The sequence below is a fragment of the Scomber scombrus genome, chromosome 8, assembly GCF_963691925.1.
Source record: "Scomber scombrus chromosome 8, fScoSco1.1, whole genome shotgun sequence".
Taxonomy (NCBI): Eukaryota; Metazoa; Chordata; class Actinopteri; order Scombriformes; family Scombridae; genus Scomber; species Scomber scombrus.
In genome coordinates, this window is record NC_084977.1 from 19751481 (window position 1) to 19779150 (window position 27670).

General features: G+C 37.3%; 1 protein-coding gene across 1 annotated transcript; it reads right to left on the reverse strand.

The window, feature by feature from the left end:
- Positions 1-15815: 15815 nt before the first annotated feature.
- On the reverse strand, positions 15816-19361 carry srek1ip1 (SREK1-interacting protein 1). Its single transcript, XM_062424297.1, has 5 exons — positions 19255-19361; positions 18692-18739; positions 18182-18340; positions 17233-17314; positions 15816-16988 (listed from the first exon to the last, which is right to left on the reverse strand). The coding sequence occupies exons 1-5, from the start codon at positions 19265-19267 to the stop codon at positions 16754-16756; spliced, it is 537 nt and encodes a 178-aa protein (XP_062280281.1). The 5' UTR covers positions 19268-19361; the 3' UTR covers positions 15816-16753.
- Positions 19362-27670: the final 8309 nt, after the last annotated feature.

Sequence of the window (27670 nt, forward strand, 5' to 3'; positions counted from 1 at the left end):
TCAGCGAGTCAAACTTAATTTCTCGGAAAATAATTTAAAATAGAAAACCCCTCTGATATTGATTTTATGCCGCAGAGGAGCCCCTCCCTACTTTGATTTAGTCATTGTTTGGGTTTTACAGTCAGCATTTTGAGTTTCCTTCTGTCCTTCTATCAATCAGTTTCCTCAAGTGTGCAAAAAAGTCAACCAGCGCATGTACTTTTTTCGCACGAAGCAGATTTTGTATGCCCAGGTGTAGGACAGGCAGATTCAAAAAGTCCTGGGTTCCAGCGGCCATTGGCCTTTTAAATAAGGGATGATTCTTAGCCATTTTAAGGTGGATTGCACGCACTGTGGTTGCTTTACCTTTTTCTGTTTTTATTATTTATTGTTATTCGCTATTGTACTTTTGTGGATTGCTTATTTTTAACTGTAACTGTAATTGTCATTGTCATTTCTATTGTTTTGCTGCTGGCTGCACCACAAATTGCCCCTCGGGGACAATAAAGATATCTTGAACTTGAACAAATATGAGTCACAAGCTTTACTATAAAGAAGGTTACTGAAAGACCTTGATTCTTACCATGACCCACATCCTGCAGCACCATAACAATTCGGGTGGGAGTCTGAAGTAAAGATGAACTTCCTGTCTCTGTTCTCTGAGTCATTAACAGGGTGTAGTGTAAAGATGTCACTGCAGAGACCACTGGACAGAGAGTAAAAAGAATACTGGCTTAATTTTAAGGGTCCAATTATTTGATTATTTGATTTTTGAGTTGGTCCACTTTAGGAAAAATGTGCTGACTCTAATGTTTCAAGACAACATGCTGATGAGAGTGCTGTCCATTTATTGGCCAAGGACATGGAGTATATGAGTGGTATCTTTTGCTGTCTCTTTTCTCAGTAAAATTTACACTCCTCCATATAATGTATGACCAAACAGAATTTTAACTAATTTAGTTCATCGTGATAAAACACCTTTCGAAAAAATTTAAAGACAAAGTTTTCCTAATGGCATACATTTTATTTAATCACCTAAAGGAAATTAAAGTATAAAACTCTGGCTATATTCCAGCATGTCTATAAAATTATTTAATTTCACAGGTGAAAGTACAGGCAAAGATCTGTGAATATTGCTCGTTGAGTCTGAATATAGTTGTTTTACACCTGCTCTGTTCTTAATAACTCCAAAAATGTCTTTAGAAGTGGGGTGACTTTGTCCTCAGGAGCATCATTGTGTAGTCATAGATCTGTTTTTCATGTCCTCTGTTTGAACTGTTTTGTTTGCAGCTGACAGGATAAAAGAGTCATTACAGTACCCACCACCTAAACTGAGATCAGAGATTCTGTCAAAAGGTAACCAAGTAATGCAGGCTCTCAATTTGCCTTCAGTTGGTCTCGCCAAAGGGAAACGATTCCCTTGGTCGACTGCTTTGAAATCCATTTCAATCTATCAAACTGGGGGTCCAAAGGAAACAGGTTTAATCTTTTGATTTAAGTGCCCCTCGCTGAGTATGAAACTCTCTTTAAAGTATGAGTTGGCAGCATGACTCCTGAAGATCAAACTGTTGCTGTGGTCAAAAAAGTGACATCATCAATCTTAAATTGTTTAAATTGATTTTGGGAAGACAGGAATATGGAAAATCTCAAGGTTGACTGCTTTAGTTTCCAATTACCGTGACCTTTTCCAAATGCTGACGTCTCAGAAGATGAATCAACAATATATTCTGCTTTTGGATCAACCTCCATCCAAAATATAATTCACTTACTGTGTTGTTGTTTAGTTAAGTCTGTTGTCATCCAGTGTGCCCTAAAGGGCAAACGTCAAGCTGAGGAGGATTGGATTGGGTCTGTGTCCATTCTGGCAGTGACCCTCAATGCTCGGCCACCCAGCACAATGTCAGCCAGCAGGGTAAAAGCTAACATGACTCTGCAGAGAGACGCACATTTAGACACATAGTTGCATATCTGTGCCCAAATATGCAACCACCATGTGTGTACTCATATCCTTGTGAGGACACTCACTAACATAATGCCAAACCCCAACCTCAAGCCTAAACTGAACCTAAACCCATTTCTAACATTAACATATAAAACCAAACCTAAACCCTCAAACAGTCCTTTGACAGTCTGCCCCAAAGTGAGAACCGGCCAAAAATGTACTCACTCCCAAGGTCTACAACTCAATTTGGTCCTCACAACTATAGACGTAAACATACACACACACAACAGCAGCCATCCATTTACCCCATTCGTATTATTATTCAACCTTGCCTCCCTCTTTTTTCTCCCATTTCTCACGCTTTCTTGTACTCTGGTGCAGTGCCTGATTTTATGGCGACAGGGCCAGAATGGAGAAGTAGAATTACGTCAGTTCATATTGTTAATCAGACATTACATAAACAACAGCTGCCACACATAAAATCAAAACATTGAAAGTGTAAATGCAGTTGATAAAGCCTGTGGACTCAAGTCTTATTAACTGCCACTCCACACAAAGTGCCCACTTTCCCACCTTACTCCCATTCTCCCATTCAAATACACTGAACAAAGTGTCAATGGAGATATTGTACTGACACAGAGCAGATGATATTATTGTTGGGAGAACTTATTTCATGTGGTCTGAGTAAAAACTTGAAGGTATAAATTGAGGGAGCTTTGAATTATTTTACTTTTGTTATAGAAATTTACCCGATTACCTTAGCAGTTGAGTTGAGATTAATTTTTCTGCATAAAGATTAAGTCTGAAAATGAAAAGATGTTAAAATATTTTATTATTTCTTTGACGTACGCAAAATAAAAATTGTATCAGTAAAAGATATTTAGTTGTTTTTTTTAAATAAAAATAAAATATTAGTAATATATTAAGGAATTCCCACTCCACATAATTTAAATGTCTGTGCATGTTGCATGTTTTCTCAATTTGTACCATTTATGATTTCATGAGGATTATTGTTTGAAAGCATTGTTTGGCCATTTGATTTTAAAATACAACAATAATTCATACTCAATAATTAACTTGCACAATGTTGTAATGAGTTTGCTAGTGATGCTGTTTTTCAGATAAATCTGACAGTGAAATCAAATCCAGTCAGCATAAAATACTGAAATACTGAACAGTATTTAATTTAATTGCATTTAATTCTCTCACAGGTTTTGATCCAAAGGCATCAGTAGTACAAACAACATTATTCCACTGACATTATATAACAGTCAAAAAGAATCAAATGAAAAATGACCACACATAGATTTAAAATAATGCTTGACTTGCAGGTCTCACTTTCCCAGGGAGAGAAAAGCAGTCTGTATTTTGAATTACTGCATTACTCAAATCCCCCCTGATATCATTGGCCTGAACCGGCACAGGGAACGACAAGTCCCTATCCAGGCCATGACCAATCTCCTGCACAGATCAATCACAGCAGTTCAACACTGGCCCTTTCAGCACCAGACCCACCCTGGACTGATGAATGACCTGGGCTTGCAACAGTACAGTGCATCGCTTACACACACACACAAACCTGATGCAAACATGTGGCAGGACAGTCAGGCCAGCCTGACAAATACCTGTAGCTGCCCACCCACCTTCAAAAATGTACAACAGTAAAGGAGTCCAGTATGGAAATAGATCTCATCTGTTTCCAATGCTAAACATAATACAAGTCTATTTGTTAGAAGCTTTTTATCCAAAGAGTGCATACACTTAAACATGAACAACCCTGGTGGAAATTGAACTCTTTACCCTTAAAAGCTGGGGCTGCTGAATTGTACAAGGAATAAAGCGTTCAGCCTGGCAGGATCCCCACAAGATTGAAAAATAAAAACGTTCCTGTTCTCTTTCTCTGTTGTCTTTATTCAATTGTTCTTGTCCCCTTTTTTCAGTCTGTAACTCATATCTCTTCAGCAGGGCTGTAGCCAAGATTTTAGAAGAAATGTTGAGGTCATGAGTCCCCCTAACCCACCCAATGCCACTCTCAGAAAGTCTGAACAGTATGTAAAAAAAAGAGGGTCTAAAATTAGTTATATGCTTATATTTTTCATATTTCATTTATTAACTTACATGCACACAAATTACATGTTACATGTTTCAAAGCCTTTTCTTAACATTATTATTCATTTATTATTTTGTTAGCTCAAAAGTAGTACTGAGTCAAAGGATTCTTGAATCAGTTGATAAAATATTCACCATCGGTAAGCTTTTTTGTTAATGTAGATTTCTCTAAGGTTGCTAAAATTCATATAAAATATATTTATAAAAACACAGATTTGTAATTACTGAACATGTTTTTTTCACTGGTCTCCACTGACCCTGTGTTCTTATTCTCAATGTCTCACCCTTTATATCCATTTAATCAATGGTAAACTACACCACATTTCTCAATGTGGGTCATTTACGTGCAAGGAAGCCTTTTATTAGCAGTCCACCCACATTCTCCTCACATTCACACTGAATTGGCGCTTCATGAGCATCTAAGCTCTCACACCCCTCTGTTGTTGCAATAGTTCGTTAGCTATTAGCACAAAGATTAATGTCAAAGAAGTGTTTGTATATATATTTTTCCACTCTGAGTCTGCTGTGTTCTTCATAACCTGATACTTGTGTTATTCTTTTCCCTCAATTTTCCTGACAGGTGACATGTAAAGTGTATAAGGATCAGGAGCTGAATCATTTGGCGTTTTTTTGGTTCTTGTTCAATTCACAGTGGTTTTCCTTTTAATCAACACAGAGAATGAAGAAAAAAAACATGACGCTTGGCAGCTGGAAGTCAATATTTTGTATCTTTAAGAGCGTAACATAAATAAGGCACATGTTTTATGTCTTCAGTCAGAAGTATTACCAGTAAGCCTCTAATAACTTCTCCAGGAATTACTGTCCAAGTTCAAGTTGACTGAGATCAGCGGGTACCGACTGGATCAGTCACATTTGGCAGATTTTTCTCTATACTATAATAATAGAGGACATTTTACAGATGTTTTTTGGGTTTTTTTTGTATCGTGTATTTTTTCATTCTTTAATGTACATATTATGGTATGTATGAAACAGGTATTGTACATATACAATAATACATTTAAATGTAATAATGTTCAATTGCCTCTTTAAAAAAAAGTATCAACATAAAAAATGTAATCATAAATGTTTTGAACCTATATTGCATGAAACAGAGGCAACAATGCAAAAACTCAAATCATTTAAAAACTGTATGTTTTCATTTTAGTAGTAAGTATAATTTTTACACCTGTAAAGACTAAAACAATATGTTGGCCATCACATCTGCAACAACACTTCCTATGACTTTTCTGCACTATTCTACAACTTAAGTCACATGTCTGATTAGCTCCACATGCAATACAAGCACCGACAGATTATTTATAGTGAAACTGGGCAGGGGGCTATGTGAATAAAAAATGATTAAACTTGATTGATCAGCTTCTGATGTACAATTTTATAAGATTCCAAAGCCACATATTAAAACAGTATTAAAAATGTATGCTGTTTTTTTAGATAAAATTTGACATACCCTTTGTTCGTCTGTTGTTGTTTTATCCACAAACAAACCACAAGCATTGGAAAAAGTGGTCTTAGTGCTGAAATTATTGGTGGTCAAATTACTCGTACCTGCCTCTTAACTACCTAATAAATGTGTGTAAACACACACTACTGAGTGTCTCTTCTATTATTCATTTACTGATACTGGAAATTTTTCACTGAGAACCATTTCACCGCGTTTTTGTGTCAAGCACATTCAGTTTGTGAAATGTGTTTCATAATTAAAATTGAATTGAGTTCAAGGGACTAAATATTCATCAACATTTAAACGTTTGTATTAATCCAATATCAGTTTGTTTACGCTGTCCATAACCTGGGAGCAAAACTTAATAAAGTGAATAAAACCAATCTCATCACTTTTATCCACTCTCTCATGTCTCTCATTCATTGCATCAGCTCTCATTCTCTATCTGCTCTCTCACTTTCATTCTTTGCCAGTCTTTCATGCTCTTTTTTTCTTCCCGCTCTCTTTATTATATCTGTCTCCCTCACTCTCCTTTTCCTTTTCTCACTCTTGCTGTGAACTGCCTTTCCCATGCGCTGCAGGCGTGGTTATACCCAAAGCCAGGAGGGAATTACTGAGAAAACATCTCTGGTTTCCACCGTCTCTGTGGCTATGCTCCTTACCAAGTTTTACAACTGGTCTGTTTGAAGTCATGAATGCAAAAATGACAATACTCTAGCTCTGACCTAAAAAGCAGGTTGGTGAGAGCTACCCACTGGCAATTAGAAACCTCACACATATTACACACATATCGAATGCAAGTATTGCTTCTTATTTCTGTGATCAAAAGTCTCAAACAAGGGTATGCAAAAGCTCTCAAGAAGAGTATGCAAAGGGTTACAAAGAGCTACAATGGCACAGAGTGGCAACATGCTATTTCATAACCAAATAACTCTGGTACAAGCATTGTAAGTGCTTATTTCAGGTTATCTTAATTCACAGCCTGCTCTGACAGCCATAGTGCTGGTCAGCACATCCCTTCATTCATTCAGTCTCTGCAACTCGCCTGTTTCAACATAATTTAGTATTCATTGTAAGTGTCTTTACTTTTATAATGAACATTGATGGTGTACCCCTTAAAAATATGAGGTAGCTAAGGTGTTAAGTTTAATCAGTCAGTAAGTTTAGCATAAAGTTTTATGTACAACGTTAGCAAATTATTTAAATCCAACTCATTGTATCTTCTGTTTGTATAAATACAGTATTAATTTAAATAATGTGACTCACAAGAAAACTCACTCGCACTTACGTTTGGTAAATGCTAAGTGCTTTAAAAAAAAACAACAACAAATTAGCTTGTGGCTACAAATCATTCAGGTTTAAATGTAAAAAAGCAAGCTCATAAAAAACAGTGACACAGCTTATCCTGTAGAATTAAAGCAGCTAATACCTATAAAAAATGTTTACTTAGTTTATTCTCAACAGTCAAGAACAGAGTCCATCCAGTAACTATTGTGGAGGTTCCAATAATGACATTTCAATTTGACCCTTAAAGTCACCAAGGTTCTTGAAGTGCAGATTTTCAACATTTTGAAATTTGAACATCTAAAATTGGGTAATGTGCTGAAGAAGATCATGCTTGTGATATGATCAAAAGCTCTAGAATCTATTTAATGGACCTAAAAATAATTTCATCAACAGCTATATGCTGCCTTTAGATAGAGCAGAGTGGACAGTTGGACTTTAGCATTAGCTAGGCCTGGTTAATTAATTAAGCATTAATAACATTGTATGTCCTTTTTATCCTTTAAATCCATATAAACAAGGTGATTCAGGTTGTTAGGCAGTTCCAGGTTCATATAACACTAGAGTCATGCTCCTTTCTAAACGTGACTGTCTGTGTTCTGAAGCCACTGGTGATAGTGAAAGCCCCCTGAAGTTAAGAACAAAACCAGCTTTTTCTGCATGAACCTTGAGGATATTTCAACAGAGCTGCTCTTTGTGATATTGCATAGAAAAAACGGAGAGTAGCCCAGAATTTCTCTATTAAATGCTAGAATATTAAGCTGCATTGATGTTCTGAACTGAAAGCTAAGCTTATCACATGCCTGACTGAATAATTGATCCTTTAAAAAAAATGCTACCAAACAATCCCACGCTAAAACTCACCCACACAGGACTTACTTTTCTGCCTAATAGGCTTCCCTCCTCCTCCCCCTTCCTTTGCCATCTCCTCTGTGTCTCTTTTCCAGTCTTACAAACACATACACACCCGACCACTGAGACAATTACAGAGGTCTGCTCATTTTGCCTCGGGAACTTGGGGCAGTTTATGGGCCAGATACTGCACTTTAGAAGAAATAGTTTGGTACAGTCATGAAAAAGCAGAAGAAGGTGACCATAAAACACAGCACTGTTTCATGTAGATATCACAAGGCTCTCTACCTTGAGGTAAATGGTAACCCCATACCCTTTTGCATTTACGAATATTGTTCCTGAGCTACAAAAATGGCCAGTTTTTATGTGATTGACACTTTTTATGGTGGTAGGTGAAAAAAAATGAAAAAAAGATCATGATCGAATATCTATTTGTTTATCACACTTTCTCACTATGGCTTAAATTTTGTTAGTGCATCCGTTACCTTCCCCTGCTATCAACTCATTTAGAGTATCAAGGTAGATGTTGGGTTTTACATCTAAAATCACCAGAGGGCAATCTTCTGAGGACCCGAAAAGAGGTTAAAGGTGTAAGGTTAAAAGTGTAAATTGTCTCACTTTGCCTTTAATGCACTAAACTGCATTAAATAATGGCAATTATTTATTTATTTTTTGTTTCTGCACTTAAAGACAGCATCTCAATTTCGTTGTGCTTTGTACAATGACAATAAAGACTTTCTATTCTATATCTATTTACCTAAATGTGCTCCTCAAAATATCAAAAATATGAGAAAATCCTAATTTTTAATAAACTTTTCTCATTTAATACTGAAAAAAAAAAAAATCCTACTGTCAACCAAGAATAACATCAGATGCCACTATGTAGTGCAACTCAACACATACTGATTACCAGTGTTGTGCAGTGACTAGTTACATGTTACAGATTATGTAATCTGTTATAGTCATTGAGGAAAAAATATGTAATTAAATTACACTTACTAAAAATGATGGTGATTACAAAGGGGTTAAATCCAAATATATTATCTTAGGTAAAAAAAAAACTTTTATTTAGAATAAAACATTCCTTTTGTTGTTTTGTATCTTTTCGCTGTGCAGGAATGCCTTCTTTTAGCATGTTTCCAGACAACGTGGGTCATCAAAGCCATTGGACAAATTTGAGTGCAATAGGATGGCTAATAAGGAACTGTCTCTACGTCTAGACAGGCTCCACTCATTTGGCAGTATGCGCTCAAATTTTAAGCGTTGTCTTTGATTGGTTCTCGTGTTTGAATTTGCACCACCTCTCGTCTGCCAATCAAATCCAAGCGCAAACTGAGTCAGTTTGTTGTTTGTGATCTACATGCTTGTGATTTGTTTTAGTGGTTGTGCTTTAAAATCAAAACATGCCAATCTTAATTGAAGTTATATTGAAGAAGTTTTCGTTGCCTAATCAAAAGAAGTATGACTGTAGTCAGTGTTGAGTCTCGTCTGTCTGGTTTAAATTCATGGTTTGAGGACCTTTCAGCTTATTTCCCAGTTTAAAACATTTGTTAGAAAACTACTCAAAAAGTAATCAAATGTAATTAGGTACACTAATTAAAAGTGAAGTAATTAAAAGTGTTACATTACTTATCATTTTTAACAGAGTAACTACTAATCTGTAATTTATTATATTTCAAAAGTGACTTCCCAACACTGCTGATTTCCCCTTCAATCAATATAGATGCTGCAATAACTTTGACTATACAGTAAACAGGTGGGAGTGCTGCTGGTTTAAGATCTGTAAGGAACATTGTGACAAGAGGGATTCTGGTATGTATCCCTGTACCAGCAGGGAAACTGTCTGGGCAAAATGAGTAACATGCTCCCTTGAAAACCACAATTAAGGTGCCACTAAGCAAGGCACTGAATGCTGCTGAGTGACTTAAGTTCCAAAGTGAGAATATGAAAGCCAGACTTGGATTAAAAAATAATAATAATAATGATAAAAATAAAAATGTTCCTCAATAAATACATGCAAATAGAACACTTGATTTTTATCACTAAACATTTGTGGGATGTGCAAAAATAATTAAACTAAGATTAAACACCTTAAACCTCAAACCAACAGACTGAAAGCATTTGTCAACATCTGTTAAAAAAAAAAAAATTAAGTGAAGTGATGACAGCTGTACCAGTTTTCTCTTTTCGTGTCTTATGATGAAGTGTTCCATTAACAGAAAAAAATGGCAGCATAGTCTAGTGACAATGTAAGAGAACAAAAAATAACCATCTCGATCATGTTCAAGCCATCATGCGCCCCTCTGGTCCCGTTTGATGTCTTTCTCAAACAAAGGGACAGAAACCCCCCACAGAACAAAGGCACTTTCCATATAAATGTGGAATGGAAAGAACACTAAAACCAGAGTAAGAGTGAGCAGATGTGACCAGCGCAGAGATGACACCATGTCGTTTGTCTTTGAAAAAGCCACATGTGTCTGATGTTGGGGACATGTAAAATATCTATCGTCATTCAAGGAGCAGACAGGACAGGGTCTGTGGTGCTGAAGCTGTTGGGTGGGTTGTATTTTTTCTGAGCTGTCAGCAGTGCCACTCCTGCCACCTTCTGGACCTCTGAGGGACAAATGGTCATAAGTGGAGGAAGAAAGAACAGAAGTCAGCAGTGTGTGCTTGTTTGTATGTATGTATGTATGTATGTATGTATGTATGTATGTATGTATGTATGTATGTATGTATGTATGTATGTATGTATGTATGTATGTATGTATGTATGTATGTATGTATGTATGTATGTATGTATGTATGTATGTATGTATGTATGTATGTATGTGTGAGTGTACAATAGGCCTCTTCCGAAAGGTACATTCAAATTACTCACATTTTTTTCAGGTGCAAGATGAGTGAGTTTTTCAGTGGTCACTGCCTAACTGAATCTTTTCACAATTCACCAAAGGAAAAATGAAATAGAAACCAATACAAAAAGGAATAAAATAACCACTGACATGGGGAGCCATCCAGCAGGAGAGGCACTAATTTTGCAATGGATGCTGTGCACCTGCCTAACAGACGTGTCTCAACTGTGATGACATTCTATGGCATGTAGAGAGATGTAGTAAGTAAAATATTCAAAAGGTAAAGTAAAATATTCCTAGTTCCTTGGATGAATCAAGAAAGGATTTACAATTCTTGGCTCTTGGCGAGTGAAACAGCAGATTTTGCACTAATGGAGCAGGAAGTAACATTGTCTTTTTTTTGATTATTTGAAAATTGAACTCTTTCTTTTTTTGCAATGGATGAGAACATATTACTTTAGGAAAGATAGACAGAATTTCTGGTGTTAACTCCATTGCTACATGATGCTAAAAAAGCAACAGAACACATCATGAAATGGTACACCAGGCTGCTTCAAAAGCAGTGTTCTATGTATAGGCTCAATACCATCTCCTACTGCTTTATCCCCTAAGTGGATTTTTGAAGCATGAATATGCAAATATATGAAGATCATTCACATTACACAACTCCCTCTTGCCAAAGATGATTAAAATGTAGCATTACTATCAACAGTACATCATATTACATCTATAAACCACACCATAATCTGTCTGGTATATAAGCCTTTTCTGACCTCAAACTGTTACATATTAACTGTCTTCACATTGTACAGTATATTTATGATGTATTACCTCACATTATTAAAAAAAAATCTCACAATCTCATTGAGACTAATCTGGAAAATGGTGGTTTAAAAAATGATTTAGAAGTTGTACAGTAAGTAAAAAAAGCATCAAAAGGATCCATGATTTACAGGATCAGGGCCTACACATCCTGGGTTCTGACTGACCCATATTCCAGAGCCAGGAAACTTGTCCTCACCACCACCACCTCCACAAGCAGCCCGGTCCAACACAGGTTAGCCGTAGAGGGAGTACTGATCATGATCCAATGCGACCCTGCGCTAATTCCCTGGTGAAAGCCACCCAGTCAGTCCAGCGATCCCTCAAAACCTCAAGGTTTATATGAACAAGCTCCGCTCTGAATGGGAACCCAGGAACTAGGCCGGTAATAACAGACCTCAGGAAAAAAGGTTTTCACCAAAGACAGAGCAGAACAGAGACTCACCCCGTTCACCCCCTCGTTTTCTTTCCCTGCAGATTTTGGGAGAATGTTGAACACACTTCCTTTAAAGCCATGTAGTATTTATTACAGCCTCCGTTTTTGATGGCTGGGGTCATATAGCCTGCTGTCTATTTATCCTAGAGGTCATTTACTACATTAGGCCTGGTTTTGGGGCCAGGAGAGGAAGAGACGAACGAAATCTAAGATGCAGGAACTAAATTGGTAGCAAATGTATAGCCTCTGACTTGCCCCTTGGCCCTAATGTATTTTTCAAGTGCTCTGCTCGCTGTGCTCCAAGATGCGGGGACGGCTTGCCTCTGAAATAATATTTCAACAGCGGTTACAGACGCAAAACCATCTCTCAGCTTGGGTTGTTCCCACCAAAGTGCAGCATAAGGGATTTTCATTTTATTTCTGGGAAGATATTATGCTTTGCTGTGTAGTGGTGGTAGCCTTAAGGTTAAGAGAGGCAGGCTCATGACCAAAAGGTTGCAGGTTTGAATTCCCTGGGTAAACGCTAAAACAGAATGAGTTATGCACTATCTTTCTTCAACATCTACACCACTGAGGTGCCTTTGAGCCAAGCATTGAATTGTATCTCCAGTGGAGCTGTGCACTGGCTTCAGTCGGAGACTGTGGTTGTACTGGGCCGCTCCCAGGTTGGATGAATGTAACTGTGTGAAGGGCGTTGCTGGAAAAAAAAAGAGCACGTGTGCTCAAATCCCCAAGAAAGGTTAAAAACAGACATCAGTACAGACACTACCAGGCCGCCCACAGAAGACTGCAACTACCAAAGTAATACAAACAAATTGAAAAACGTACCTTATGTTAATGAGAGATCATTCACCGCTGTGGTACAGTCGTTCTGGTCAGCCATTTTACAAAAAAGGATTTCCACTAAGTTTGCAATCAGTGCCTCAAGACGTTCCCACGGAGGCTGAATTGCCGCTCTGCTGCTGCTGAACTATCTAAAAGATGACTCTGACCATCTCATTTTCATGTAAATGGCTCAGTGGAGTCCCATTTGCTCTCTGCTTTCCTATGAAGCCTAACAGGCTCAATAAAAATCAATGAGCTGATGAAAACAGGAAACTTAGTTGTTGTCTTATACAAAGTAGCATATGGTTTGCTCAGTGTGGCTTCACATGGTGGCACTCCTTCGACTTCATTTGCTCCTCTGTAGCAAGTTGTCCTCTTACCATCTGGGCAATTATGAACTTTCCCACTTTCCAAGTTTCTTTTGTTAACACTTTACAAACAGTCTTATTGTACTAATAAGTATTTGTGTCAATATGTTGAACATCAAAAACATAATTGTACTGTTATTTTAGAATGAATACTCATCCAAAAGACCATGGTAATGGATGTTACAATAAAGTAATGGATGTTACAATAAAGGAATTTTTGGAAGATATTGGCAGATATTTTCACCTTAAAACAGATCCAGGCTAGCTGTTTTCCCTGGGCTTTAACTTCAGATTGAATGGACATCGATGTTTAAGGGAGTGGTATGGCTATTATCGTTATGATTCCAAACAGCTTTTCTTTTTGCTGAGGAAAGACCAGATAGAGATTGAGGACATAGTCTCAAAGTGCAAAATCTTTACCGTTGTTTTAACTGCTCCCGCAGGAATCCGAAATCACACATTCCCAGTTCCCAGAAACTTTGACTACTTGACTGTCTCCACTTAGTTGTCAGCAGCGACTGCACGTTGCTGTTTTTTGTTTTTTTTAACGAATTTGATGAATGTGCCCTCTGGACCTCAAAAAGATAAAGAGCGGGATGTGTCTTGTCATAATGCCGGGCTCTGATCAGCAGCCATGCATGTAGCTGTCAGGATGTTGCAGATGTTTAAAAAGATATTCCCTTCCCTGAGGCAAAGTGAAATTAATGGGGCTATTATAAACACCTGTCACACAGCCCAAATCGAACAAATCATAAGGGCCTCCAAAAATCCTTGATTTGTAGGGTTTGTAAGGTTCTGTGGCTCTTTGTACAGGATTGAAGTGGCAGGATGAAAGCAAAAAAATTTGTTTTTCTGCATCTACCTCTGCACTGTCAAGGTGGTCAATGTCCAGTTTCCTATTTACAGTTTGTCCCTCAGCTGAGCTTTTTAAACTGCTCTCTCTCTCTCTCTCTCTCTCTCTCTCTCTCTCCTCTCTCCTCTCTCTCTCTCTCTCTTTCTCTCTCTCTCTCTCTCTCTCTCTCTCTCTCTCTCTCTCTCTCTCTCTCTCTCTCTCTCTCTCTCTCTCTCTCTCTCTCTCTCTCTCTCTCTGTCTTACACACACACACACTGCTGTCTGAGGGTGGTTGAAAGATGAAAACGGAGCCGAGCGTTGTGGCATTTTTCTGCTACAGGTCCCTACAGGAAATCTTGTGGGTCCATTTAAAAGATGATTTGCACGAAATAAAATTAAATGTTTGTGTGTGTGTGTGTCCTACATGTGTCTGCGTGTATACTCTATTGTGTGTATATATAAGTGCTATTACGTGTACATGGCTTGATGTGAGGACGTGATATACGAGAATCCCTGTGGTTATTAAATGCCCTCAGAACATTTACTGTACTAAGTGAGATTGATGTTGATTGATGGCTCTGCCATTAAGGAGCTGAGCCAAAGAGTGCTGTTACTCAGCAACTTCTGTCTATTCATGATTATTTGGCAACTCATACAAGTGTCAGACAGTTTTGTAACTTCTGTTGGTCTGCCTACATCCCAAAGTATCAGTAAAGATGATGGCAGCAACTTTGAGCAGGGTTCAATTCAGTCTCTTAAATGTTCACACCACAACCACTAGGCGGAGTAAAGATAGATACAGGGTAGACAGGGTGTATTTCATTATTTTACATTTGATTAAAGGTTGTTTTTTGGTTAAAGTCGTTGTCTTTTATCTTTTAAAATAGGTATTTTAGGTATATAATAGGTATGAATTATGACACTGTCTTTTAATATTTAATTTTTTTTTTTTTTTTTTTTAATAATTTTTCATTATTTTATTTTTTTTATTTTATGTCTCTTTGTTGAACTCCTTTCAGACACTGTTCGTAGTTATTGTGAGGTTCTGCTGTTCCCCTTTGTGTTTCAAAAAGGGTTTATCTGTATGCCTTTCCCTACAGAAAAATATAGGTAGTGTAAATTAATTATATTTTAATTTATGTATAATGTTGGCTTTTAACCCTTACATACTGTTCAAGGACAAATTTGACCCATTTTTACATTTGAAAGCTGTAAAAACACCCTATACACATTTCTTTTAGTCAGACTTTCCCTCAACAATATACAAAAATAAACAAAAATACAAAAAGGATGTGTGCAAATGATACACACTTGTATATATGCAAATGTACAAATTTGACCATTGTTGATTAAAAAAATTCAAAAATCAGCATTCAAATATGTTGTATTCATTATATTCAATAAAATACTCTTCTGGAACATAACATATTGATTGTGAATGTCTTTTTTCATATTATTAATCGAATGGGGAATTTATGAATGTGAATTGGTGTAGAGACAAATTGTGAGTCAGAATATGAACAGTATGTGAGGGTTAATCAGCTCAGGTGGTCTAGTTTCTATACCACAGACCCAGGATCTTCACAGATCCTGAGAGCAACAATTAAAGGGTTTATATAAGTCAGTGAACCAGCTTGTAAGTGTACTAAGCACTTTAAGAGTATTAAACCATGACACTAACCAGAAATATGAGCAATTATCAAATATCATGAAATTCCACTTAAAATATACTGCATGTGCCACTGAATGACTAAATAAAACATGTAGCAAATATTCTTTTTAACCAACATTATTTATATTTACTTAGAGCACACACATGCAGACAAAATGTGTTTTGTTAGATAGGAGGTGATGTATATTTGTTTGTTCATTGTATATTTTTAATAGCAATGTCAGTCAGGTGTAGATGCATTTCATGTATGTTGCTGCCCTCTATAGGACATAAGACTATCTGTTACATTACAATGTAAATTGTTAACATTTAATACTTTCTTCCACCTAATTTCTTGTATTGGTGTAATTATAAATAATTTTTTTTAAAACTGAACAGGGTGACAGTTTGATACAAATATATATTTAATTATAATAAAAAACACTGAGGTGGAACAAAACGCAACGGTACAGGGCAGGCAGGAAATTAACAGAATGGTATGTGACAGAATGAAGGGAGAATGTGACAGCGAGGCTCAGTTAATGACAAACAAATATTTTGGAATGAAATCCTCAAAAAAGTCAGATTATTTTCAAACACGTACAAGTGATTCAAGGAGAAAATTCATTGTTTGACACTCATCACATTGCTAACAACCAGTGTTTCATCAGGAAAGACCAGGAGCTGGTTTTATTGCGCTGTGAAGCCTTTCCATCTATGGTATATACAGTATTTATACAGTTCTGTGTTGAAAGAAGACCCCTGATACAGAAAAAAAAATGAAATTGGGTGATTGTTGTTACACTGGCCAACACGTCAGATAAATGAAGGGACATTTAATGACATGCTTTTTGAGTAACATGTGGTGAGAAAGCACAGCACCATCACTGTGACCCTCATCTATGTATTATGCACAGTCAACCAAAAAAAATCATGTTGTAAAATCATGATAATTGTGTACGATGCCCCACAGCAGGAAAAACAACACAAATCAAATAACAAAACATTCTGAGTCAGCATTATAACTGCACTATGCATCACTGAAGATTCCCCTGCAACAAAAAATACTAACAAATGTATGAATGGGTGTGGAAAGTGACAAATACACACTATCAGAGCATCTTCCGTAGCTTCACATCTTTTCCGAATGCTTCAGGAAAACATTCTGTAAGCACTTATTCATTTACATGATGGTTTCTTTTAAATACCTGTCTCAGAAAGTGGCTCTTTTTAAAATGTTCAAGATGGTATGAGATGGTGCTGCTTTTTTGAGTCTTCAAAACTAATTTTCATAGACAGAAAATATTAAAAAGTGTTGGACCTGCAGTCACTTTACTGTTTAGTCACTGTCTGAGGATTCACTGGAGCTGGATGAGGAAGACGAAGATTTCTGTTTCCTCTTCTTCTGCTTCTTATGATGCTTCCCGTGCTCCCGTTTGCCCTTCTTGCTTTTCTTCTTGTGGCTTTTCAGTTTCTTTTTCTTCCTCCTCTCCTCTTCATCAGATGAGGGAGAGGACCTGCTGTGCTTCTTTTTCTTCTTTGCGGTTCCCCCATCACTTGATGACGAAGCAGATCTAAAGAGCAGAAACAAAAGCAAACTGACCCATTCTGACTCTACATTTACATGTCTGCATGTCTTTTTTGACTAATAGCTTTTCTGTTCTAATATAGCCACTCAAACAACAGTGATTGTTTACATATAGTAACGTTTCTAATGTCAGATGAAAACTTAGGTTTAAAATTTGATGTTAAGGTTGAGAGTGGACAAAAGAAAAAGAAAAAACAACAACAAAGTTTGCAAGACAGGTTTAATGTTACCTCTTTCTTGACTTTCGGTCTCTGCTCTTCTTCTGTTTGTGTCTCCCTTTTCTATCACCATCAGCATCATCATCATGGGAACCTAATGCGCATGAAAATGTGGACAAAACAGTCAAGACATATTTACTTGAAAAAGTAGCTACTCATGTGGTCATTATGTTAAACCCTGCACCTGTAAAAGCGAAGTATGACACAATAGCAACAATACCAGCAAAAAAACAGGCAAAGACTCAGCTGAATAGTACTGATAAGTCTTTTAGAATGTATTAATTGCAAATAGATATGCAATTGCAGCAACCCTAGTAGTATAACTGCAATGTTGTCTTTTCCTCATTTTAAAGGCTGCAGTAACTTAAGTGATAGTTTTGTAAACTCACCAGAGTATTCTATCATTTGCCTTTACTAACTTAGTCATTATATCCACATTACCAATGATTATTTACCAAAAATCTCATTGAGTATATATTTTGTAAAGGCGCCAATAGTCATCCCTACAATATTTTTTGCAGTATCACATATTTGGTCAGAAATTTTGGGATATTTGATTTTGTCCCTGTCCCTGTGTCAACCCTAGTTCAGGGAATTCCAAGGGTGGCAGAACTGACTTTGTGATTTTAAGCTATACTCTGCATCACTCTGCTTAGCCTAAATCACAAATGGTAGGCTGCACTAAAGAAAAATGTCCCAACCCTGCTAAAACTTTCGAGCCATTGATTTATCAAATTTTCCCAAATTTCCTCTGTCTAAAAGATATAAACTAAAGAGCAAAACGGAAACTGTGTCCTGAGTCATCATTTCAACCTTTCATCCTCTTTTGATAAAAAGCATTATAAATTCTATAGTTTTCCCCTGAATTTTCATTGTTAATGATTATCTTATTGCCTTTTATTTAACATATTATCAGCTGTTGAGTGCTTCAAAAAAAGCTCAAGGGGGTGATATATCCTACCTCTGCGATGCTGGCCACTTCTCCCCAGCTTCTCATTGCGCTGTGTTGCAGGTATTTCATCTTCACTCTCCTCAGAGCTGGTGCTGCTTACATCCAGAACAATGTCTTTCTGGGGGTCAACTCTGACAAAGTTTCGGCACTCAAAGGTCAAGTGGCCTGCTGAAAAGTTAAAATCAAAGAGAGAATGGATGAATGACTGAGAAAAAGCAGGACATCTGTATGGATTGCATTTCACAAGTATAACCATGACCTCTGTGAATGACTAAGGAAATGTGAATCAACATCCAGGGAATATTACATAACTTTAAAAAAAAGTCTCAAGCATTTGATTATTATTTTACAATCACTATTTCAAGATTACATCTTATTGTAAGAGCTTCATAAATTCCTCAAAATAGCTTTAAAACAGACTCTTGAATTTAACAAGCCCACATTTACCCAGAACTATCAGAAACAAACACACGCTTTTTTAAAGTTGCAATGAAACTTTTGGATTAGACGTATACTTACGATATCCACATTTCTTGCACCCAGCTCTAATGTTGTCCTTATTAGGGCCTGTAAGATAATGAGGTTTTGTTAGTGTTTGTAATTAAGTATTTGTACACATGCACTCATGGATGGCCAATAACAAGAAGACGTCTCTACGTTAAATATAACTGCATTCAAAGTGACCTGTTTTATGATATGTAAGGCTGTTGTTTAAGTCCTATTTAAGAGCATACAGTATATGGCTGTAAGTTGTACTTTTATACTCTATTAACATAGCCAGCTACAAACAATGACTCACTAAGAGTTAGCCAAATGTATTTCTGTTGTTAAGACAGATTAAACTTCAGCAACTGCTTATTCATTATGTCACATCATTATGAATAAACAAATATAAAAGCTACAGTCTTTTTTTTACCCTGGAGATATCTGACTGATAGAAAGTTGTTCGGTGTGTTTGCTCTTTAAGCTAGGCTAACGTTGAGGTTAGCAACACTTTGTTGACCATTAATCGAAAAGTTGTTGGCTTTCCAGTGTAAATTACAGCAGCAATGACTATGAAAATATTAAAATATAATATGCACCTGGCACAGCCATTGTACTTTTCACGAGATTAAGCCAAAACAGGACAAAATTGGTTGAGCGCGAATCAACGAAATCTCCACGACGTGTCCTCACTCAAAACAGAGCCGGTGGGAAACATTGGTGATACACAAAAATAATGGTTCCTCCTTTTCAGGCTTCTTCATTTGGCAAATTGGATAACTGGTTCATTGCCGCCCCCAGCTGGACAGGAGTATGATGAAGTGGACTCACTGGGTTTTTGGTCAGAAAGGATTTGATCTTCTCAAATACATTTCAGGCCAGACGTGCTGAAATACATGTTATATCATCATCTTCTTCATCATAATTGATATTAGTCATGTGGTGGCTCCCAGAGCTACTTAAAAAAACAAAAAACTTTAACTATTCACCCTACTTAAAATCTAAAGAGAAAGGCACACATAAAATTTAAAGGAGGCTACGGGCCTGGGTCCCTCTCTTTGTCTCACTATAGAGAAGTCTGTGAAGTAGTAATTAATGAGTGCGATTTGTTTAGAACAGTTTGTTTTTGAGAGTTTTTTAAATCTAAAGAAACAGAAGTAGTAATTAATAAGTAGCTGAAAGAGCCAACTCTTCATGCTGAACTGAGTCAAATGATATGGCTCAGTATATAATATAATATAATATAATATAATATAATATAATATAATATAATATAATATAATATAATATAATATAATATGATGTGGTTCAGGATGCAACACTATATAAATACAGCAACCTTGACACGTGAAAGACATTGCAACACTATTACTTTGCAATTTGCATGCGTTCATTCATTCAGCCATATAGTGGTAGTCTATCTGTGCCAGATGTGTATTCCTGGGTTTTCAGAAAAAAAAAAAGAAAAAAAAATATATATATATATATATATATTTCACTATGCCTGGTTGCTTTCCCAGTAAGGCCAGTTGTGTTTTTTGTTAGCGGTTAATTGAAGCCAGTCAGAGTCAGAGTGGCAGATGGAATATGTCGACAGATGCGGCGCCCTCAGAAATTCTCTCATCATCATGTTTGTTAGTGTGACACACACACACACACACACACACACACACACACACACACACACACACACACACACACACACACACACACACACACACACACACACACACACACACACACACACACACACATATCAGACCATAGTCACTTTTGGGGACATTACTTAAATTAATTTCCTGGAGACTAAGCATAACCCTAACTATCACAACTACTTGCCTAACCCTAACCTTTACCTAACCCTGAACCCTAACCTCAACCTAACACCAAACCGTCCCCAGTTAGCTGGTCTTTAGTCTGAAATTTGTCCCTAGAAGTAGCCTATGACAGATGACACACACACACACAAACACACACACACACACACACATACACACACACACACACACACACACACACACACACACACACACACACACACACACACACACACACAAATACACACACAGAATTGTGTTATCAATGATGAAACCTGAAATGACTGCAGTCACTGTTACCTAAATAGATGATGCCTAACAATAAGCTGCCTGAGCTCTAAAGTTGCACTTGGCAATTAGACTTTGATCCACTACACCTCACCTTATTTTTCCTTGTACTCTTGTTGTCACCTCACATGTTTAAAAACACGTGACCTGCCCCTGTTTTTGAGAGAAATGCTCTATGTCCAGCAACTGGCCACATACATTTATTTATTTTATATAAATAAAGTTGAGTTGAGTTGAGAGTTGAGTATTCAAACTTTTCATTTTGAAACTAAGCAAGATGCAGAGGTGATGTATTTGCATTCTAATAATTAAGGCATGATAGAAATCAGAACTTTTTAGTTTAATTTTCACCCAGATGTTTGAACCATAGCTTGGGCAAGAGTGGATTTTTTCCTTTTTCCATGTATAATCAAATAAGTTATATTGTGACTGTCATACTGTGTTCTGTTTTTTGTTTTAGTTTCACTTCAGTAAAGTTTCTTTCCAGGCTTTCCTAACAAACGTATTCATAATCATTTATTCATATCTGGGCCTGCTGTTAAGAGGCATCAATTATCTAACAAAGCTGATATACAGTTCTAAGGAACTTGCTTATCACTGGAGGTGAAAGATTAAAACAGAGTATTAAACAGGAAATGTTCTTTTTCAGCCACTGGAAGGTGCAAGAACATCTTGCACTTAGCAGAGCTGTACTTTCCTGTATTTAAAAAAAGGATTTGAAAAAGTTGAGAAAAAATACATAATGTAATCATACTGTATCATGTCATTTGTCACAGTTGTCATAAAAATGACAACTGTGACAAATGACATGATACAGTATGATTTATAGTTCTAGGTCATAACGGTTTCAAACCAAAGACAGTTAACAACATATTTGTCAGTGGTCTGTCTAACAACACAGACACAGTGGAAGAAATGCATGGGTTTAGTCTGCCAGGGATGACAGACTCCTCTGCTGGCTATTAATTTACTGTACATATCATGTTACACTCACTTTAACACGGTTTGACTCAGAGTAATCTGAAACTGTTATTCCAGATGTCTTTTCACACGTTTTTCTTATGATCTGCACTTTCACTCACACATGCCTTCATCTGACATAATTATTCCACTTCAAAACAATGTTTCACTCTACTCATTCACCCTCAAGGCTTTGTTACATTTCATAAATTAACTGACTTGCATGAGGCAAGTTCAGCTCAGTCAGGCTATTTTTTGGTTTAGCTTTACTAAGCCACAAGTGACAATAGAGGGTAGAATATGAGGTGAAGTAAAATTATGAAAAACACTATAAGATGAAAACAGTTAGTGATTTGACTTCCCAGAAATTAGGAGAGGCCATAGCATACAGAGAAAATATGTGTAAGATGTGTTTTTATCTTTGAACGTCTCAACATACCTTGCCTCCTGAATGTGCAGTGGTAGTTTATTCCAAAGAAGGGGAGCTTGGCGGGAAAAGGCTCTACGGCCAAAACATTTTTTGTTAAATTGAGGAACAGATAAGTGACCAGAATTAACAGAACATACAGTAAAGAACATAATGGAATATATGGAAAATAAGGCTGGAGATATATCAGCGAACCAATCCTTTATAAGTCTTATGAGTTGGAAGGAAGATTTTGATATTAGTCCCAAATGCTATGTTCACAAGAATCATCTTAATGAATATATAAAGACTTTTCTATCCAGAAGGTCTCCTCATGTTTGCCTGCATTTAAGTGATGCATATTAATTTCAAGGAGTGCAAATTAGGCTACAATGAATCAATTATTGTCTTGAATTCTGATAGAAATACAATATGTTCAGTGCTGCAACTAAATACCATGTGTCACAATGTGGTCAGATACCTTCCTGCTGTTTATTGGAAGCACTATTTTAAAGACAGAGCATTTAACATCTGCAAACTACATCTCTAAATAATAAATAATAAATAAAAAGCAAAATCATTCTAATCTAAAATTATTCTGATCTAATCATAACACCTTGGTACTTATTATTTCTTATTATAAACACTGCAGTTATTAGTAGTCATTGGGAAAGTGATTGGTTAGTAGGTGAGCTTTTAAAACATTTGGATCTGATCTTCTAAACCAATCCTGCTCTAGAGTAACTTATGCAGTTAAGGTTACCTGGTGATCCAGCCTGGTTAAACTGATGTTTGCTTATTAACCTGCCAATCTTTCTGTGTGGTACAAGAAACAAGCCTATATTTTGAATTATGATCAACTGTGAGGGTGAATCAGTGCTGATTTTCTCTTCAAATGGGGTCAAACAATCTATGGATTTGGCCTTTTAAGAGGGCCTTATTGGTACCTGCTGACAGGCTGGTTCATAAACCTGTCTACTTTTCTGGGCATATCATAAAAACTTCCCTGACAATGAAAAGAATGTGGTAAAATATTCCTCAGTTGCTGCTTCTTTCCTTTCATCCGTATCTTTCCTCCATTTTTCCTTCTGTCAGGGGCTGATTTGATAGAACAAAGGACAGTTGTCTTTGTGTAAATATAACAAACTACTGTATATGTCAGTGAATTAGCAGTGGAGATACTACCACTGTTGGCTACTTGAAATCCAAGCCATCTTGGACTATGTACCTTATAAACTTTGTTAGACATTATTATAAAAATGCAAAAATAAACATTAACGGTAGCTTTGCTGAATTCCTCTTATGTTCTGCAGCATCTATGACTCATAGAACAATTGTAAGGAAACTGTTTATTGTTTCTAGCACCACAAACAAACAAACAAACATCAAACACATATATAAATAAACAAAATACTTCAATACTTTAAAACATCAATAAAATAACAGTAATAGGTAAATCTACAGAAACACAGAGGTCGTGAGAGAAGAGGTTTAGTTTAGTTTAGTTTTACTGGTGGTCTGTGTTCCTTAATTGGATTGAGAAAATGAACCATGGACTTTACATACCAAGGTCAACTCATTACGAAATGACTTCAATAAAGTTATGTGTTTATGAGAACAGATAAAAACAAGAGATGGAAACAATCAGTATTCCACTGGGGTCCTGCACTGGGATCCTCCACAGTCACAACTTAAAATGAATTTTCTTGTTTGCCAGCTTTTGCATGCATGTGAATTCATTATTCGAATCTTTATGCCTCAAACACACGTCAAAGACATGTCTTCAAACGGCGGCCTCACACAGAGTACTTTGGTGGTTCCCTGAACGCTTTTCCCAGCCCAAATGTTGTTGTCATGCAGTTGTATGTAACCCCAACAAGCATCTAGAGATTTGGGCTGGGGGCAGCAGGATATGAGAGACTTTTTCCCACAGAAAATGACAAAAATGTTTTTCTTTGTGAGGCAGTCCTGAACAAGATGTTAAAAACTTATTTTCATCATTTATATACATCAATTTACTTTTATTTCATTGCAGAAAATGAAAAGTTCAGTACCATCAGCTGTGTAATGGAAAAATATTTATTTTTTGAGAGGTATATATAAAATATAACAGACAAATATAATGCTGGACATCTACTAATTTTACTCAGGATTGCTACAAAAGGAGGCCCATGGCAATTACTGGACAGTCAGTTTTGCAACATGTTGGTACTGAAAAATGAATTCTGTTACTTACACTGTTGACCAAGAGAATGAGGCAAACACTGGCCAGAAACAAAGAAATAATATTATTGCAGTTCTTACAGGTCACTGATTGTAATGACTGTTTCTGTGATTGCTCTGCCTGGTTGGTCTGCTTGTCCTTGTTTTCTTTTCTTTCCAGGAAGTACCCAAGCAGATCAAGGTCATCAGGCTGAAGCAGTTCACCTGGGCTGGGGGCTGGGCCACCTTTTAAGACCTCATATTTTAAACCCTGTGAATTACAGATTTATCTACAGTACCTTGGGTGGTCTCTAAGAAATGTCAGCTGTATGCCTAATTGGTAATCCATGCATAACTGTGTGACCTAAATGCCCAAATTGTAAATGTACATGAATAGTGGCAAATTGCTTGAATGAAAGAGGCAGGCCGTCTAACAGTAGTTCTCCTTACTCTGCTACCAGCTCTGTCTGGTCAGCACCTGGCCGACACTGCGGAGGATGTTTTTGGACAGAGGCCTGGCTGGCCCCAGCAAAACTCCGTGGGTAAATAAACCTACGTCTGACCTCAAGCGCCAGTCGTGGAGTCTCCTAACCTAACCATCTGACACAATGTTCTTCCCATATGCACGAGCATCACGCCTGGGTGGCCAGGCAGGAGAAGGGAACTCCCTTTGGCATTGTTTCAAAAGAGAACGCTACGGTGGCCCTGAGGGTCAAACCACAACATTTCAGAAAACACAACAGAATTCAAGTAAAATGAGATTGGTCAGTGATAGTCTACTATAGGAAGTAAACTCCCACAAATGCACTGACTTGCTGTGAATGTATAGTGATTTGCCACTGAGCCTTTGTCTTCACTGAAAAAGCTATCAATAGAACCAGGCTGCAGACAAGTTGATGTAAACCAGAGGTTTTCAGACCCCAGTCTGCAGACCAGAGCGTTTAGTACCAAACTGTGTGGGAACTGCAAGGGAAGGTGTCTGTAAAAATGAATGATTCTAATAATATTATATAATACTTATAATTACATGAGTTTGCAGGCTATTAAAGGCTATTCTGGGGGTAAATACCTTTAAACTTGGCGCAGTTTGTGTGGCTGCATTTTCTTCATCACCCCTTGTCATGCCATTACCATCCTCTCTCTCTGTCTTTCTCTCTCTCTGTCTTTCTCGCTCTCTGTCTTTCTCTCTCTCTCTCTCTCTCTCTCTCTCTCTCGCTCTCTCTCTCTCTTCCTCTCTCTCTCTCTCTCTGGTGAACGTTGTGTCACATCTCTACATCAAGATGTAGCAGGATCTCTTAATTTATGCTTCTGGCCCGAGCCAATACACCTTGATGCAGAGAGATAGCGAGGAAACCATTTTGCCAAGTTCAAGGAATTTACCTCAAAATAGCCTATAATGTGGAAACTTATATAATTACTATTGAGTTTTTTTTTAAACTGAATCACATGGTTCCCTCATGGTCCAGTACTAAATATTTTGGTCTGCAGACTGTGGTCTGGAAACCCCTGGTTCACATCAACTTGCCCTGCAGCCAGGTTCTCTTGATAGCTTTTTCAGTGAAGACCAAGGCCCAGTAGCAAAACCCAATATACATTCACAGCCAGTCAGTGCATCAATTGGAGTTTACTTCCCATAGTAGGCTATCACTGACCGAACTCGATTGGCTTGAGTTCTGTCCATGCACATACAAGAATTGTTGTCCCTACCTTTTTTGTTTTGTGAAATATTGTGTTTTCTAAAATGTCATTGTGTTTTGTGAAATGTTGTGTTTTCTAAAATGTCATTGTGTTTTGTGAAATGTTGTGTTTTCTAAAATGTCATTGTGTTTTGTGAAATGTTGTGTTTTGTGAAATGCTATGTTTTGACTCTCAGGGCCACCATAGAATGCCATGAGGAAGATGAGCAAGACTTTATGCAATTCCACCACACTGATTGGACTTCTTGATTTATTAACATTCATCTTCTTGGCCTTCATTTACTTTGACTCGGGCTGAAATAAAAACTACTTTGGTAATATTTTTGCACATTGTTCTTTAACAACTACTATGATGGGTTCTTTTTTTGCCGGCCTGGTCTTGTTCAAGGTCTTGCCAGGTGAGGCAAACAGCAGCTGGAATTGATTTGCACTTCTGTATGTGGTAGGAGTGTGGTTACTCTCCTTCACCCCTTCCATCTTCCCACCTCTCTTTCTCCCTCCCGGCTCTCTTGTTCTCCCATCCTGAATCTTTCTCTGCATGTGTGATGGTTTCTGTAATGAGGGTGCTTTGATGTGGAGGAGATCTAGGGTAAGCAGAGTGCTTAGTTGAGTGGGAGGTGAGGAATGTGAGGTAGGTACAGCACAGTTGTGTGTGTTGATTAAAACTCCTGTTTTCTCCCATCAGACTGTGCTCAACCATCCTGAATACAAATGCGTCTCTCTGGATTTCCGTGGTTTTAGTCTTCCTGCATAATCCTGCTGTTCAGTCAGCATTTAGCTCATTGGTATACGTTTGTTTTCACATGCCTGGCTTTGAAACGTACAGTATCTACACACTTGTTTATTTCTCAGCATTCCATAAACCCTTTGTCCCGCTTTGACTCCTCTGAAACCAATTCAGACATTTCCTGCAGCAAACTACAAAGCCTGAACCTGTGTGAGCTGCTGACAGACATGTGTCCACAAAGGACAGAGAGAGAAAAACACACTGATTCAATGTATTGTGCAGGAAAAAGATGTGCAGTATAGGGAGGGAAATGGGCCTGCTCTCTGATTTGATGGATATAACTGACGCATACTAGTAAAAAGGTGAGTACTGCTGGTGGTGCAAATATGTGTGTGTGTCCAAATAAGTGCGTTTTGCCCTCCTCCTCTGCCTCTGTCTCCAATAAAAGATGCAAGCAGAGGATACAAAATGTCAGTGGTGGAAGAAAAATAACTTTTTGTTTTTCTTCAGTCATTTATAACTAGCCTGGATATTGTAGAGGCTTCGCCAGCCATTGTTACAGGAGGTTTAAGAAGCTGATTGTAATCACTAAGCATTGGAAACTCCAAGAATATCAGAGAAGCAGAAGAAGAAGAGATGCAAGAAAGGACAGTAGAAATAACCAGAACAGTGTAGGAAAAAGAGACTGCTGAAGACGTTTTAAAGCTCAGACACAAGATGATACTATTGATAAGCTTGCTTCTCCTTACTGGATGTGAAAGTGAAGGTGAGTCAGTATTTTGTATTTGTCATGTTGCTAAGAGAGCGAGAAAATGGGGTGAAGGTTAGCAAACCACAAGCCATACGTATTTGATGTGGTCACCATGTGCCCATGAAAGCATTTTATTTTTACATGATGTCAAATGCAATATTCTTCAA

Bases quoted from the DNA above. Each gene is read 5' to 3' on its own strand.
- srek1ip1 (XM_062424297.1), bottom strand. The intron at 17,315-18,181 runs GTAGGATATATC...CATGCGCATTAG, and splicing joins AAGTGGCCAGCATCGCAGAG to GTTCCCATGATGATGATGCT. The intron at 16,989-17,232 runs GTAACATTAAAC...TCTGCTCTTTAG, and splicing joins GACCGAAAGTCAAGAAAGAG to ATCTGCTTCGTCATCAAGTG.